This window comes from Micromys minutus, assembly GCF_963924665.1.
Source record: "Micromys minutus genome assembly, chromosome: X".
NCBI classification, from domain to species: domain Eukaryota; kingdom Metazoa; phylum Chordata; class Mammalia; order Rodentia; family Muridae; genus Micromys; species Micromys minutus.
In genome coordinates this window covers 56,144,576-56,161,742 of record NC_137970.1, presented here as the reverse complement: position 1 = coordinate 56,161,742, position 17,167 = coordinate 56,144,576, and the positions used below count along the sequence as shown (strand labels likewise).

General features: G+C 31.0%; 1 protein-coding gene across 2 annotated transcripts in view; it reads left to right on the top strand.

Annotated features, from left to right (window-relative positions):
• The window catches only part of RPS6KA6 (ribosomal protein S6 kinase A6), a gene marked incomplete at both ends in the record, with an annotated part of 96,628 nt that overhangs the window by 68,111 nt on the left and 11,350 nt on the right, over positions 1-17,167 (top strand). For both annotated transcript variants that reach the window (XM_080909986.1, XM_080909987.1), the window contains 10 exons: positions 4,356-4,498; positions 7,298-7,368; positions 7,580-7,668; positions 8,422-8,480; positions 10,370-10,472; positions 11,031-11,161; positions 11,548-11,670; positions 12,270-12,359; positions 14,877-15,035; positions 16,610-16,771. In XM_080909986.1, coding sequence (XP_080766112.1) covers positions 4,356-4,498; positions 7,298-7,368; positions 7,580-7,668; positions 8,422-8,480; positions 10,370-10,472; positions 11,031-11,161; positions 11,548-11,670; positions 12,270-12,359; positions 14,877-15,035; positions 16,610-16,771 — 1,130 coding nt within the window. The remainder of the gene's footprint in view (positions 1-4,355; positions 4,499-7,297; positions 7,369-7,579; positions 7,669-8,421; positions 8,481-10,369; positions 10,473-11,030; positions 11,162-11,547; positions 11,671-12,269; positions 12,360-14,876; positions 15,036-16,609; positions 16,772-17,167) is intronic.

Genomic DNA, 17,167 nt, shown 5'->3' with positions numbered 1-17,167 from the left:
ATATCTTCTATTGCTTTTTTACATAGATTTGGAGACAGGAAGTTGTAGTATTCCTGCCTTTGTCTTCTTTTTTTCTCTCTTACAAATTTATTTTTAAAAAGAGGGATACATATACAGATTTTTAAAGGCATTTTGGCATAACGCTATATGAATATTTTTTGTCAGTACTTAATTCTTTTAGAGGTTTGATAGCATGCATCGAAATCCCACTAGTTACCATAAGCATAAAGTACATGTAGGACAGAACGTAACATGGAAACAGTTTTTTTGGTGAGTATAGATTATAGGCATACCTGGGCTTTTTTCCTCTTTTGTAGACCATATATTCTACTGATCTAATATTCAAGACTATCTCTTATTAAATTTTATTTTTAATGTGATATTTTATATGTTTTAAGAGAATGGATATAGTATATTAAGATTAAAAATTATAATTAAAGACAACACATGCATTCTGCATGTTATTTTCTAAATGGAAACATTGAACATGGTTTGAAAATCAGTTTTGAAAGAATCTTAATTAATTAACCAAAGAGAATAATGTTGGGCTTATATTTTTTTCATTTTTGGAAAACGGGAGTAATTCCCATACTGTAAAAGTTCATTATTCTAATCCTTTTGGTGATAGGCTTATTTCTATTTTTCTTTTTTATAGAGGGGAGGAAGTAATTTTAATATCCTTTAGCATTCAATTTCAAAAAATAGCTACAAAAGAACTTGAAAATTCTTAACATGAAAAATTTTTGAGGAAATGAAAGTGCTAATTAGTGTAATTTAATCATTGCTTATTACATACTATCAAATTTACTACTATAAGTCATCAATAAATATTTTATGGCAATTAAAAATTTAAAGAAATAAAATTTTAAAAAGAAATTTAATATGAAGTGATTACAATGCTTTGAGGAACCTTAAACATCTGTTGCTAAATTAAAAGGAGCCCCGAAAAAGGTCACACACAATGTTTCCAACATGGCACACTATGGAAGCAGAGCTTCTGGGGAAGCAGAAAAGATCCCTCTTGTCCATGGAATGAGGGAGTGGGGAGTAGAGAGGGATGACTAGGTGGAGCATAGAATTTTCCGGATAATGAAATTGCTATGAGTGATACACCTCTCCTAGTTAGATGTCATCATTTGTCTTGGTTATATTAGCATGCAGATACATTCATGAGAGAAAATATAGTGGTAATTTATATAAAGGGAGGGATAAAAAAGTACAGAGTAAGAAATTTATATCATAATTCTTGAATAATACGACTAAAACTACTATTATCTCCCAATTCTCCTATTGTCAGTCTTCCATAGACTTTAGGCTAACTGCCAACCACTTTCATATTCCTATTCCTGCAGTTTTGTTTTCCTCAATGTAATGTAAATGTGCACACGCAGTATAAAGCCTCTTAAGACTAGCTTTGTTTGTCTTATGATAGTGCATTTGAAATGCATCTACACTGTTATATGTATTACCAATTTATTCATTTTAATTATTTACTAGTATTTTCAAATTGGAATTTATGGTGGTATCTCGGTATCTTTCTCTTTTTAAGGGATACATTTTGATGTTTTGGGTAATAATGAATAAAATTGTATTAAACATTAATGAAGAGGTTTTAGAATGCATGTAATATTTAATTTACTTATGTAAATTGCCAAGAACATCATTACTTACTTATGTGGTAAATATATATTTAATAAGAATCTCCCAGATTAATTTTCAAAGTGGTTGCACATTTTCCAAACCTACTAAGTGTGCAGTAGTCATCTTAGCTATTCTAATAGGCATATGTCTAAACATGTTTTTTTCTTTTGTTAATGACTAATGATACTGTCATTTTTTCATACATTTATGTCTTTACAAAAGTGTTTTTTCAGATCTTTATATATACATATATTATTGGATATTTTCTTGACTTACATTTCAAATGTTATCCAGATCTTTTGAACATTTACAAAAACGGAATTGTTTCCTTGTCAACCTTCAATATTTTATACTCTAAATAAGACCTATCATTAGATAATGATATAGATTAGATAATGATAAATATATTCTGGTTTTATTTTTTATTGTATTAATATATCTTTAAAAACTATTAGTTCTTTGAGAATTTCATATTTTTTATTCTATCCGCCCTCTTCCCCTAACTTTTCCTGGGTCTATGCATCCATCCCTATAGGATCAATTTTATTTCCTTTCTAAAAATATATCCTTCAAGACTAATGTGTGCTGAGCAAATAAAATTCATGAATGTGTCATTTTCCACTGGAGAGTGGTTGACTTACTAAGGGCTATACTTTTTGAAATTTTAATTTATATTATTACTTAATCAGTGTATATTCTGCTAACTACCCACCTTCCTATTCACCCCCTCTCCTCCTCTGAGAGGTTAGGGGTCCCTTTGGGTATCTCTCACCTTGACACATCAATTCTCTAAGAGGCTAGGTGCTTCCCCTCCCACTGAGGCCAGACAAGGCAGCCCAGCTAGAACACATTCACAGAGGCTTTTGAAAACTCCAACTCCATTTGGTCAGGACCCACATGAAGACCAAGCTGCACATCTGCTATATTTTTGTGTGGAGGCCTAGATCCAAGGGGCTACATTCTTGAAGAAGGCTATCTTTACCTTTCTGAGCAATTAACAATTGCAAATATGTCTACAGTTATTGTTTAAGTACAAATTTTGTTTTGTTTTTGTTTTTTGGTAATACTGTGTATTAAATTTTTCTTCTGTGAATTATTCTTTTGATAATTCTTAAATTATCTTAGTCTTACACAGAGTCAGAAAAATTTTATTCATTTTTTTTGCAGTTTTAAATTTTGTATATATCTTTGTGCTGCAGTTTCAGTTAATATTTGGTTATGATCTGAGTATAATATGTTGTTTTTATTTATATCCAAATTTGTTCTGGCACTCTGTTTGTTGAAATGACTCTCCTTCCTCAATGGAATTGCTTTTAATTTTCATTAGAAATCAGGCCACTTCTTTTATATGATAGATAATTGCTTCGTTAATCCCTTTCATTCTGCAAAATCACATATTAAGAAAAAGCTGTAGGACTTAGAGAAAAAATGGAATCACCACCAAAATGTTTATTCAGATGCACATACTAAAAAGTAGAAAGTAAATGTAACATGTTTTACATATTTCAGCAATCAAGTACATAAAAACTGCAGTAAACATGCTTCCTTACCTTGAGAAAGATCTAAAGTTTGCTTGTAGATATATATATATAGATGTGAGAAAAATGTCAGTTTGTAAGTTATAGTAAAGAATGGTGGGAAACATTCTTTACCAGGTAAACAAAAGTGACTTATAGTAAACATCATGAGCTAAAGTAGTTGGCATATGCTTATACTTTGTGTCTTCTACTAATCTATTATATAGTTAGCCAAGGTGAAATCCATGTTGTGCTCAAATTGCTTTTTCATATACAAACTTCATTGGATTTGATTTGTGTTTAGAAACAAGATCATAGCATAACTATATTTTGATATATTAATTGTATATATTGTTCCATTTAAATATGTATATATGTGTCCAGCCATTTTCTATATTTGACTATATTTATTATTATAGCTGGTAAATATTTAAGGTAATATATGGTAATTCAAATTTTGTTATTTTTTTCAAAATTATTTTCAATATTGTATTTATGTCCTTTCATATATTTTAGAATCAGGTTGTTGAGTTCTCCTAAAGAAATTTTACTAGAAATGTTACTGACATTTCTTTGATTCTGTGGGTCTGTGTTAGAAGAATTAACAACATCAAATCACCCAGTGTCTAAAGACACTATCTCTCCATTTATTTAGAATGACATTTCTTTCATCTGTATCTCTAGCTTTCAACATACATATCTTGCATATGTCTTATGTGTGCTGATAGGTCTTTGCAGGGTGTTTAGTGATACTATAAGTACTACGCTATAAATTCAGATTTTCATTTTCCTATTACTACGATGGAAAAGATTGATTTTAAATTGATACCATTAGTTTTTGGAAGGTTGTAGACACAAATACAAGCTTGCCCGTGCATACTGTACTTTTGTCATGTTTTGTAAAATATAAATTGCTACATCTTTTTATATTTAATATATATGATAGATTTGGTTAAATTTTTCACCCCTCAAAATTGTTAAAGCTCTGATAAAATGTATTGTGAGGGAGAGGATTGGCTGATCATTTTTAAAATGCTCTTAAAGAGCTTTATCTTGAAATATAGATTGATTTCTGCTACTTTGTCAAATTAGTTACCTCGAGTAATTTAGTCTAATGTAAATTGTTTTAATTCATTATGTTGGTCTTTATATTTCCTATTTCCTGAGATTTTCAGCTGCTTTTCTTTGGTAACACAGATTTTGGACTTAGCAAAGAGTCAGTGGATCAAGAAAAGAAGGCCTACTCATTTTGTGGTACTGTAGAATATATGGCCCCTGAAGTAGTAAATAGACGAGGCCATTCGCAGAGTGCTGATTGGTGGTCATATGGTGTACTTATGGTAAGTTGTAGTATTTTCCTTAATTATGTTAATACATGGTTAATACTGTTAAGGATTTTTTTTTTTAAGTCTTGGGATCAGCTCAGGAAAGGTTTATTCTGATAATTCATAACTACTGTTTGCAGTGTGGTAATTAGCAAGCATCTAAACAAGGGCTAGGGTTTTAATGTCCTTTTAATTAATGTTGCTGCTAAAAAGGTCAATGGCAAGTCATTTATAAAAGGTATTCATATTTGAAATTTAGAAAAGTTTTAGGTTAGTCTAAATTTAAACCATCACTTATATACTGTATTATTAGGTATCACAGAATTTATCACCTTCATATTTGTCCAGTCATTTTATATCTTGTAATTTTTTTATCTCAGTAACTACTGTAGGAGCATTTATATAAATACCAAATACAGGTGATGAGTGGTTATTGAATCACAGCAGTCTTCCTTTAAAATCTCATTGTCTAATTTTTCCCATATGTCATGGAAAATTACATGACACTGCTGTATACTAAATTTCTTTTCAAAGGAGTTATTTGGGAAAGTCAGTAGTTACTGACAATTACCAATACATTACAGCATTTTCTAATTCGCAAACACATAAACTAAGGCTAGAGAAACTAAGAAAACTATTCAAAAGTACCTTAAAGTTTGAAGAAGATTCATTTAAAAGTCACTGTAGATTGGAGAGATAGAACTTAAGCTTTAAAGGATCGATAAAATTTCAGTTTGTAAAGAAAATTGGCTATCATATTTGCAACGTTTTGGGAAACCAGTTTTAATAGAGAAGTTAAGAACAAGGGCAGAAATGGAGGAAATGCAGCTATAAACCTATAAACTTTTCCATGTGATTTCTTTTGGTATTTTTAAACTATTATAGTCTGAATCAGGATGGTGAAGAAAGATTATATTTTAGGAAGATTAACCTTTGAATCATTATATAAATGGATGGAAATTAAAGAAATAAAATCTCTAGAAACAGGAAAAAATCTTTCCAGATTGTCATAAGATTAGAGTTTAAAAAAAAAGAGGAAAATTTGAAGGCATTTCAGATAACATATGATTAACCTTAGTAGCTGATTAAGTGACAGAGAAAATGGAGGAGATAGTTCAACTGGTAGGGAAATAATGCATTGACATGTAGCTCAGGTACAGGCAGTAATGTACTGGAAAGAAGGACACCAACAAAAGAGCTAGAATCCTTTGCAGACTTTATAAAAAGATTATGTGACATGGGGCGGGGGGCAACACCCACCATAGTTTCTCACCGAGGAGATAGGATTCCTAAATGCAATCCCTCTTTTTTTGTGTATCTAAGATCGTATAAACTATTGCTATAGGTTTTGGTGAGAAAAATAGTGCTTAAGAGAGGATGAGGTTGGAGCAGCAGATTTGATGTTATCATGGTACAAGAGATTAGTGCATAAGGTAATTAATGTTATGAGTTCAGTTTAAATGAACACTAGACTGATGCCAAAGCCAGTAGTCAATCTTATTTTGAAATATAATTATTATTAGTATAGTTATTGTGTGCATGTACGCATGCTTGTTCATGTGTGTATGTGGGGAGGTGGAGAGCAGACCTGAAGTTGACAACTTGCAGTTGAATTTCACTTTATTTTTGAGAGAGGACCTCTTACTGCCCCTGGAGCTCAATCACTTTTGCTTGACTGACTAGCAAGCTCCAGAGGCACAATTGGAGACCCACTAGTTTCTGTTCCCGTAGTACTGTGGTTAAGCATGCATGTCATACCCAGATTTTATCCAAACTGTGGCAAATACCTTACCCACTAAACCACTTCCTCAGCCCTCCTATAAAGATTTTCTGAACTAGTAAAATCTTTAATTTAGGACTTCTTCCCTTTCTCCTTCCCTTCCTCCCTCCTTCCCTTCTCTTCTACCGTTTCCTTTTTGATCCCTTTCTTTTCTTCTTCCTTCCTTTTTTTCTTTTTTTTGTTTTAGTTACTAAGCATTTAACTTAGGACAAACTAGACAAGTATTCTACCATACAGCAGAATTCTCACACTTAGACCTAGTCTTTTAAAAATAACGGTACATATTATTTTATCTTGTCATTCTCAGATGTTTTCTTAACTCTATGTGCAAGCATTTTCATTTTTCTTTTAGAGGTATCATTGCAGACATGAATATATGTATACCATTATTTTTAAAGGTCTTGTATGTGCTAACAACCTGTTCTGCCACTCAGTTGTGTCTCACAGCTTATGTAAACAATACTTTGAGGTCAGGTATCCAACAGTTCTTAAACTGACTTTGTAGCTCAGACGAATATTGAACATGTAATTCTTTGGCTTCATATTCTAGAAAAATGAAATTACAGGAATGTACCACCACCCCTAGCCTTACTCCTAATTTTGGGTTTCTGTTTCTTAGTTTTATTTTTTATTTTTGTCTTCTTGTTAGAAAGGATTTAGAACGGTTACTTTTAATTGTTTCTTGGTATGTGTAAATCCCAGATACTTTAATATATATTTTCTTTTCCCATTATTGTATCTTACCTTAAATGCATATCTTTGTTTATAAGACAGATTCCTTATTTTTAGATTACATTTACTTTGAGAAGTTAGACATGTCATAAAGAAAGTAAAACTGGTTGCTTTAATCTGCTGCAGTTCAACTCTGTTGAACTCTACATAGATATACATAGTAATCTTCTTTAAGTGACCATATTTCTGATGGTCTTTAGAACCACTGTCAACTGAATTCTGCAGGATTTAATAAGTCTTACCAGATTTAATTATATGTTCTAAGTTGTAATAAGTTATGGCTTTTTATTTATTTTTTCTAGTTTGAAATGCTTACTGGCACTTTGCCATTTCAAGGGAAAGACAGAAATGAGACCATGAATATGATACTGAAGTAAGTAGAAACACTATTGTTCAATTTAGGAAAAAGAACTTGCTTCTAGTATTGAAATCTTAATATGGATTTCAATAAAGACTTAAACTATTTTTGCTATCTTTTTTCTCTTCTAACATATAGAGAACTGACTACAACTTTTAAATTCACTTTGAGATTTATTGGCTTATATTGTCTAGATTTAAGTGAAAATTACTCCATTCTTTTTCAGAGCAAAACTTGGAATGCCCCAATTCCTTAGCGCTGAAGCACAAAGCCTTTTAAGGATGTTATTCAAAAGGAATCCATCAAATAGATTGGGTATTTATTATCTTCTTTATAACCTTTATAATAATATATTACATATACTAGCTAAATAACTGTGTCTTTATATCTTCCAGTTTAAATTCATTTATGGTTGTTACTTATTTATGCTTTGTATTATGAATGTTTAGTATTCTACATAAAATATTTTTTTGATTAAATCATGGAATAGTCATATTAATGAATAGGTTTTGTTGAACATATAGTTTATGTACACTTTTGAAATTCATGCAGAGTTTGCCTGTATTGATAATCTTTGTAGATATTTAAGAGTGATTATTTTGTTCTCCTAATGTACTTGAAAGTTATATTGTCACAACTTCGCAATATTTGGCAATTTTCAGGAACCCTTTCTAGATCCTGATGTGATCTTATGGTCTATGCCCTTGTGTTAAACTTATAGTCTGTTTGCCTTTTTTATATTTAACCTAGTGTATGAATATGAGGTGTGAGTTGAAGTGTGAAAAATATTAAGTTAACGTTATATTAAATAGAAATTGTATTTTGTAGGAGGCATTTTAGTATTTGGTATTAACCTTGTTTTATACAGTTCAGTTTATGCATCAGTTCTTTTAATAGTAGATAAAGGAGAAGTTAATACTATACCAGACAAAAGATCATAGATATTTCACTATAAAGAATCTAGAGGAAATGTACAGTCATGTTTATATCTAATATCTTAGAAGTAAACTAGCAACATTAGAAATTAAAATTAAAATTTAAGCCATTAACATTCATTTTCTATTATAGGATCAGAAGGAGTTGAAGAAGTCAAAAGACATGCTTTTTTCGCTTCCATTGACTGGAATGTAAGTTGAATTACATTAGCTTGTCAGTAAACAAATGGTATCGAAAAAGGCACAAATCTTTAGCACCAAAGGTGATGTAGAGCGTAATCCATTTATTTTATATTAAGTCTGGCATTTATGCTGATAGGTATCATAAAGCATGGCAATACTTTGAAGTACTAGATGTATCGAAATAGTAATTTTTGCTTGTTAGTTCTTGTAACTGTTAAATAAGATTAATGCTATACTTCCACTCTAGATGGGGAAAGGAGGAAAAAGGAAAATGGGTGGGACTGTAAGAGATTCTTCTAGGTAATAATAATAAAATTAGGTATTATTAAAGTTTAGATTGTTCATTGTTATGTATATTAGAACAAATTAAATTTAAGGAAAATATTATTTTTGTTATTTGTTTCAACCACTGGTTTCAAATTTTCCAAATTCTTGTTTTCCTCCCTCTCTCAATTCATTATTTTTTAAAATGTAGGATGTTTAATTGCCTTGTATTTACATACTTTACATTTTTTTCTTTTTACTGGTTTCTAGTTTATTGTACTATAGCAAAAATATACTTGATATGTTTTTAGTGTGTCTAAATCTATTGAGAATTGTTTTGTTGTTTATCTTGGAGAATGTTCAGAGGTCTTCTGAGAAACTATTAAGTGGAATTTTTCATAGATATATATTTGGTTCATTTAGAATAGGGAATATTTTAACCTTCCTGTCTTTGTTAGTTGAATACAGGGCTAACTTTCCTGCCTTTTACTGCAGTTGAGTCTTTGTCTCCTTAGATCAACTAGTATTTATATAAATGATTAATATTTGGTATCATGTACATTTATATGTGTCCGTTTCTCTTGCTGACTTGACCTCTTTCTCATTATATAATGACCTTGTTTGTTTTTAATACTAATGACTTCAACTCTATTTTATCTAATGTATGGCCTCTCACACTTTATTTTATATTCAATTGGTATGGACTTGACTGTTATTCTGTGCAAGTTGTTAATGGTGAAATGGATTTGTTAGAAACAGCATGCAGTTTTTCTTCCTGCCTTTCTCCCCAATGAGTCTTTCTTTTGTAACACTAAAATCAGGCACTATGAGTACTAGTTCTATTTCCTTAACTCTGTAGAAACTAGTTTGGTAAGTGAATGTCTGTTCCACTTGGTGTGTTTATGGACACAGATTTGTCAGAGCATCTTCTTCAACTGCAGTTTTGCTTACCTCTCTGTTCTTTTTAAACATAGAGAGTTTAGGAACTTAAATTATTAAGTACAAAGAACATATTTAGTGTATCTTATATGGAAATAAACTATTTTAGATGAAGTATTCATAAAAACATGAATGCTCATAGCTCTAGGGAAAATTTATTTTGATATTCAGAAATAAGCATCTTTACTCCTTTAAATCTCAAGCTATGACATCATTATATGGTGTCATATATGTTCTCTGGAGTCATAAGACATTAGACATTACATCTGAAATGTAGAATTTGGTTAATAATTCTCTGAAACCTATATATATATATATATATATTTCTAATCTGCTGATAGATTGTCAATTTCATGTGACACTTTTGCTTATCAAGTACAGGAGTTTTAGATTTTTGTGGGTATATATGTGTGCATGTATATACATGGTAGGAAATGAATAAATTTGAGAATAGAACCCAAGTAATATGAAATGCTTTGTGTTTAGTATATACCTTATTCATATAGTCTGAAGATAATTTTCTACAATATTTTTAGTGTGCTGGTGTTTTGCCTACAACTTATATTATCATGTTTTCTTTCTCAATGTTTTAGATGTTAAACCATTTGAATTTTAGATTTTGTATTAGGAATGCCCAACATGTATTAATAATATTCAAAATGTTAAATGCTTTTTAATTACTCTATTACCTCTAGAAACTGTATAAAAGAGAAGTTCAGCCTCCTTTCAGACCTGCTTCTGGAAAACCAGATGATACTTTTTGTTTTGATCCTGAATTTACTGCCAAAACACCTAAAGGTAATACATATTTGTTTATAATTAAGGCTTTCCTAGTAATTACAAAATAAGTTAAACTTCTTTAGTAAAATTTTAAAAACTGTACAAAATTAGTTTGGGTTTTGTGATAATGTAGTTTCTATGTATAGGATTCCTACAATCTATAATTGGGAAATACAGAAGCATGGGGAAAGGTACAAGACAGAAGGGTGCTTTGTTTTGCAATTTTTTTGACAAACTGATAATTTTCTGAATAGTGTTACAAGGTAAGACATGAGACAGACACTGGCTCGGTTTCTAATTTGATCTAGTTGACCTTTAATGACATCATATATTCCTTCAAGAAATATTTAATTCCTATTATGTGTCGGATAGTGAGGATTTAGCAGTTTAGAAATAAAAACGATTTACCATATAACACACAAGTCTACAAAGAGTGGAGAGAAAGTATGAGTTATATTTATAGTGTGCCAGGCTATGATATTTAATGGTTTCCTACACATTAAAAAAAACCCTGCTGATATTGTAATCATAAACATTCTCTGTAATCCTAGTAAAATATTACTGTTTAAATATTAGATTCTCCTGGTTTACCAGCCAGCGCAAATGCTCATCAACTCTTCAAAGGATTCAGTTTTGTTGCGACTTCGATTGCAGAAGAATATAAAATCACTCCTGTTACAAGTTCAAATGTATTACCGATCGTTCAGGCAAGTTTTGCATTATCACAATGTTCAGTTTCCGGATAAAAATTCATCTTATTAATAATGGATGTTTAGTAGGTGTTAAAAGATAATTATTAATTACTTCATTTACTTCTCAGTATAATTGAGTTAAAGATCTTTATATTTTTATGATTTTTGGCAAAAAATTGATGAAGGGATTTGTAAATTAGTCAGTTTATCGTAATGTTTTGATGTTTTAGAAACTGCAGTATAGAGTTGTTTCAAAATTTATTTAGGCAATTTTTAAATATTGGTAAAGTTTGTAGATAGTTTTAAAAAATTAACTTTTAAGATGTGTGATTATTCAGGACAAAAATGGAGAAAGTATAAAATGACTTAATTTTCATTAGTGTTTATTTTTTAATAAACAGATAAATGGAAATGCTGCTCAATTTAGTGAAACTTATGAATTGAAAGAGGATATTGGTATTGGTTCTTATTCTGTTTGCAAGCGATGCATACATTCAGCTTCCAACATGGAATTTGCAGTCAAGGTATTGTTTTTGAGCCTTGTTTTTTGTTGGACATAATTTGTATTATAAATTAGTTCATATACAGGTTTACTGAGACAAGGAGATATAAAACAATGAGAAACATGTTTGTAATTTAATGTTTTCATTTTTAACTTCTTTGCAAGGTTACATTTTGACAAAACAGCATTATTTTGTTAGTTTTTGTTTTCTGACTAATCTTTAGTGTAGTATGTTAAGATTAAGCTACTGTAAAAATTGCATATTATCATTTAGTATAGTCTCATTAAAGTTTTTCTGTTAAACTTCCATTGTAGGGAATTTTAAAATTTTAAAACAATTAGAGAATGAAGTTTTTAAATTCTTAAGTATTCCTTAATAGTTTAACCTGATTGAAAATTGACATGGTAGCACATGCATGTAATCTGAGTACAGGGCTTGTCATGTATTTGAGTCCAGACTGGACTATGTAATAAGTTCTACAACACCTTGGGACAAATTGTACAATCTATCTCAAAACAATAACAGCAAAATTTTAGAAATAGATATAGAGGAAAATATTTCTTTTTAATTAAAGAATATCAATTGATTGTTTTTGAAAAATTTGTCCACTTGTTTTTTAGATAATTGATAAAAATAAGAGAGACCCCTCAGAAGAAATTGAAATTCTGATGCGCTATGGACAACATCCCAACATTATCTCTTTAAAGGAGGTAAGTATTTCAAAATCTGTCAACTAAGTTAATGAAGTTATGGACTAGACCTTTATAGCTGTGCCCTCAAACCTCAATTTTCTTTTTTTTTTCTTCTCTGGTAATTCTATAAATATTCTCTTCTTAAGGATTTTAGTAAGGAACGATGGTGGTTTATAAGAAATATCCTACTAATATGACTATATTCTGAATAGTTAACTCAGCAATATTACAACTAGCAACATTCTTATTCCTATAAATATAAAGGAAATTGATTCTGGAAAATTTAATTTTTTTCCTGAATCATTTTTGCATTTACATTTCAGATCTTATCCCTTTCCTTTTTTTTCTTTTTTATGCTCTTTTTTATTGAACAACTTTATTTTAAAAAGCAAAGATAAATCTACAGATTTAAAAAGCATTTTTGCATAAAAGTATATGAATATATTTTTGTCAGTACTTGATTTTTTTAAAGGTTTGATAGTATGCATTAAAATCTTACTAGTTACAATGAGCACAATGATTCCATCCCCTTCTACCTTCCATTGCCTCCATAAAGGTGCTCCTTCTCCCAACCTCCCTCTCCCACCTCAGCAACTTGACATTCCCCTACACTGGGAAAAGAAACCTTCCCTGGACCAAAGGCCTCTCCTCCCATTGATGTCAGAAAAATGCTATCCTCTGCTACATATACACTTCTGGACTCAATTCCCCAATAATAAGATATAGGCTATCAGCCTGGATACATAAACAAAACCCAGCATTTTGTGCATACAGGAAACTCATCTTAGAGACAAAGACAGACACTATCTCAGAGTAAAAGGTTGGGAAAATAACTTCCAAGCAAATGGCCCCAAGAAGCAAGCTGGAGTGGCCATTCTAATATCGAATAAAGTAGATTTTCAACCAAAAGTTATCAAAAAAGATAAGGAAGGACACTTTACTCATTACAGGGGAAATCTGTCAGGAGGAAATCTCAATCCTTAATATATATGCTCCAAATACAAAAGCACCCATATGCATAAAAGAAAACCTACTAAAGCTCAAAAAATACATTTTACTCCACACAATAATAGTGGGAGACCTCAATACCCCACTCTCACCAATGGACAGATCGTGGAAACAAAAACTGAACAAGGACACTGTAAAACTAGCAGAGGTTATGAACCAACTGGAATTAATAGATGTCCCCTGAGTTTTTGATCTTAGCCATTCTGACTGGTGTGAGATCTTACAGTAGAAGCCATTGGTATACTTTTCTGGAAATTTTTCCCAGTGTCCATGTGTTCGAGGCTCTACTCCATGTTGTCTTCTGTTAGTTTGAGTGTATCTGGTTTTATGTGGAGGTCCTTGATCCATATGGAACTTGAGCTTAGTACAGGGCCATAGGAGAGTATCACTTTGCATTCTTCTTAATGCTGACCACAGGTTGGACCAGCACCATTTGTTGAAAGTGCTGTCTTTTTTCCATTGGATTGTTTTAGATCCTTTGTCAAAGATCAAGTGACCATAGGTTTGTGGGCTCATTTCTGGGTCTTCAATTCTATTCCATTGATCTACCTTTCTGTCTCTGTACTAATACCATACATGATTTTATCATGATTACTCTGTAATACAGCTTGAGGTCAGGGATAATGATTCCCTCAGAAGTTCTTTTTTTGTTCAGAATAATTTCTGTTATCCTGGACATTTTGTTATTCCAAATGAATTTGCAATTCTTTCTAACTCTGAAGAATTGAGTTGGAATTTTGATGGGGGTTGCATTGAATCTCTATGTTGCTTTTGACAATCTGGCCATTTTTAGTATATTAATCTAACAGTGCTTTTTTGATTATAGAGAATAGGCTGTAGAACCATGGATCATTCCTTGAATAAAATAGTATTAACCTATAGTTGTGTAAAATAAACATGTTAACGCATACACTGATATGTATCAGTGAATGAAGAAATTTACATTAGAAAATAGGCTCATTTTTGTAAATATTCAAAACATTAACTATCATCTTGATCAATTTGTTTTGGGTAATAGGATATAATTTGATATATTATATTTAAACAGAAGTTTATGTGTGTATATATAATAAATCTTCGTGTGTACATATGTGTTTTATACCGAGTACAAATGCTTTTATTTATTTCTTAAAATAAATTATTTGAAGTCAACATTTGCTTATGATATCATACTCATCAATGAACTAATAAATGCTGTATTTACTACCACAAGTATGATTACTATTGAAGAAGTACTTGTAATGTAATGAAAATACAAAATACATTATATTTAAAAGGCACAGAATTCTACTCTTTTATTTATATGGTTTGATAGAACTCTAAACTTCAACCTCAAAACTTCATAACTGCCTAACAGTTCGTTTATTTATTTCATCCTGTTATACAGTCTGTACTACATTAACAAGAGGGAAGTTATATGTGCACTTTGATCCTAGAAGTTCTACTAAGAAAGCAAAGTAAATTTGACTTACAGAAATTAGGATACTGATCATAAGTAATAAAACTTTAAAACACATTCCTTTTTAGGTCTTTGATGATGGAAAATATGTTTACCTTGTTACGGACTTAATGAAAGGAGGAGAACTTCTGGATCGTATTCTCAAAAAGAAATGTTTCTCAGAGCAGGAAGCTAGTAATGTGCTGTATGTAATAACCAAGACAGTTGAATACCTTCATTCTCAAGGAGTAAGTTATAGTTGTATTCTTTCTTCAATTACATTATATTTTGTAATATATTTTCATAGAGGAAATCCTAATAAAACACAATATTCTAGTGAAGTTTATAGAAAGTAGTGTGAGCTATGTATATCTTACCTTAGCCTTGAAATTATCAAGACTAATCAAACTTTTTTGGAAAAATCCAAGCCAGGCATGGTGCTTTACACCTGTAATTTCAGCAAATGGATGACCAAGGCAAAAACTTGAAACCAGCTTAAGTTACATAGTGAGTTCCAGGTGAGCCTAAACTTCAAAAATCTAACAAGAAAAGAACTATTCACAACATATCAAAAATTATTAGAATTATTGTATTATAGTTAATTCTAGCACCAAAAGACTATATATTGACTTACCGACTGTCCTAAATATGGCAGTATTATTTTTTTTTAATCTCTTTCTTACAACTTAGGCTGGTTTCAAGTAGAAATTGTATATAAGCCCTGCCTTTAAAATAAAGTAATAGTGTTGGAGTAATCCAGGAATAAGACTAGAGTAGTTGTCAATAAATTGTATAATACTAAAAGAATAGTCATTCTAGTATAATTTATCCATGGAATCTCTTTGCAAGCACCAAAAAGGATAACCAGAGTTTTTTCATAAGGCATGATAAACCAGAAATTTTGTTTATACACTATTATAAACTTCTATTGTTTGATTTGTTTCTTCATAAATCTCGTTTTCAGACAACTATACTTGACAGGCATTGTAAGGAAAAGGCATTATAGATTCAAATACTAAGGAAGATTTTGTCCTTATCTGTAAAGAGCATGAATTGTTATGCTATACAAGTCTGATATCTTTATTTTCATCTAAAAGCTCAAACCCTTTCCAAACATTTTTTGTCTTATGCATCAGTTCTGGTTCTTTTCTTTATACTATTCAATACTTTGTATTTGTGCTGTTCCCAGACAGAAAAACTATTTTCAAGTGAATAGGAACCACCCTTTTATATAATAGAGACTGCTTGTTTTTTTTTGGGGGGGGGGAGGGATAGGTGGCTGGTTTGGTTTTGTTTTTTCCAGACAGGGTTTCTCTATGTAGTCTTGGCTGCCATAGAACTCACTTTATAGACCAGGCTGGCCTCTAACTCAGATACCCCTGCCTCTGCCTCCCAAGTGCTGGGATTAAAGGCATGTGGCCACCTCTGTCCTGTTATAAAGACTGTTCTTAATTCTAGGGTAAAAGACACAGATAGGGAAACCTACCCATCAACCAATGTGTGTTACTTATCAGTGTTTGGTTGATTTTCTAAATTATCTTGGACCTACAAGCTTTTACCTTTTCTTATATTGAGTAAATACTTGGAGTGGGGGTGAGGCACTAGGTAAGACCTTATAGTACATTTATTATATCTAAAAGTAGAACCAAGATTTAAAGTTGGAAATGCTTAGCAAAACTGATAAAATTAAAGCAGAGTTCTTGTCTAATTATTCTTGATGACATGGGTTCAGAAAGAATGAGATTTTTTTCCTATAAATATATGAACTGTTTTAACAAATATTTAGTTATACAAATATAATGCCGTTTCTTTTATGTTCAAGGTTGTTCATCGTGATCTTAAGCCCAGTAATATTTTGTACATGGATGAATCAGCCCATCCAGATTCAATCAAGATCTGTGATTTTGGTTTTGCAAAACAGCTTCGAGGAGAAAATGGACTTCTGTTAACTCCGTGCTATACTGCAAACTTTGTAGCCCCTGAGGTATTCTTTAACTATTACTGTTGACCTTTCCTTGTTTTCCTTAGATTGAGTCTTTATGGCATCAAGCATGTTGGTGAAGACAGATAAAAGCAGAGTTGCCTTTTTTCTCAACCATAAAGTTTTTTTTTTATAATTTTAAATTATAATAATTCTTGATTTAAAGAGTTAGTTACTAGCATCTAAAATAAATGTATCTTATAATCAGAGTAATCTGTTCTATTAGGCTATTTATTTACTGATATAGAAATCATATTATTTCAAAACAGGGTTTCATCATATAGCTTTGGTTGTTACTGTAGCTGGAACATTCTGCAAGTCCTGTATTTGTCTCCTTATAGCTGGGATTACAGGCATGTATTGTCATGCCTTGCTGAGAATCATTTATTTAGGACTGAG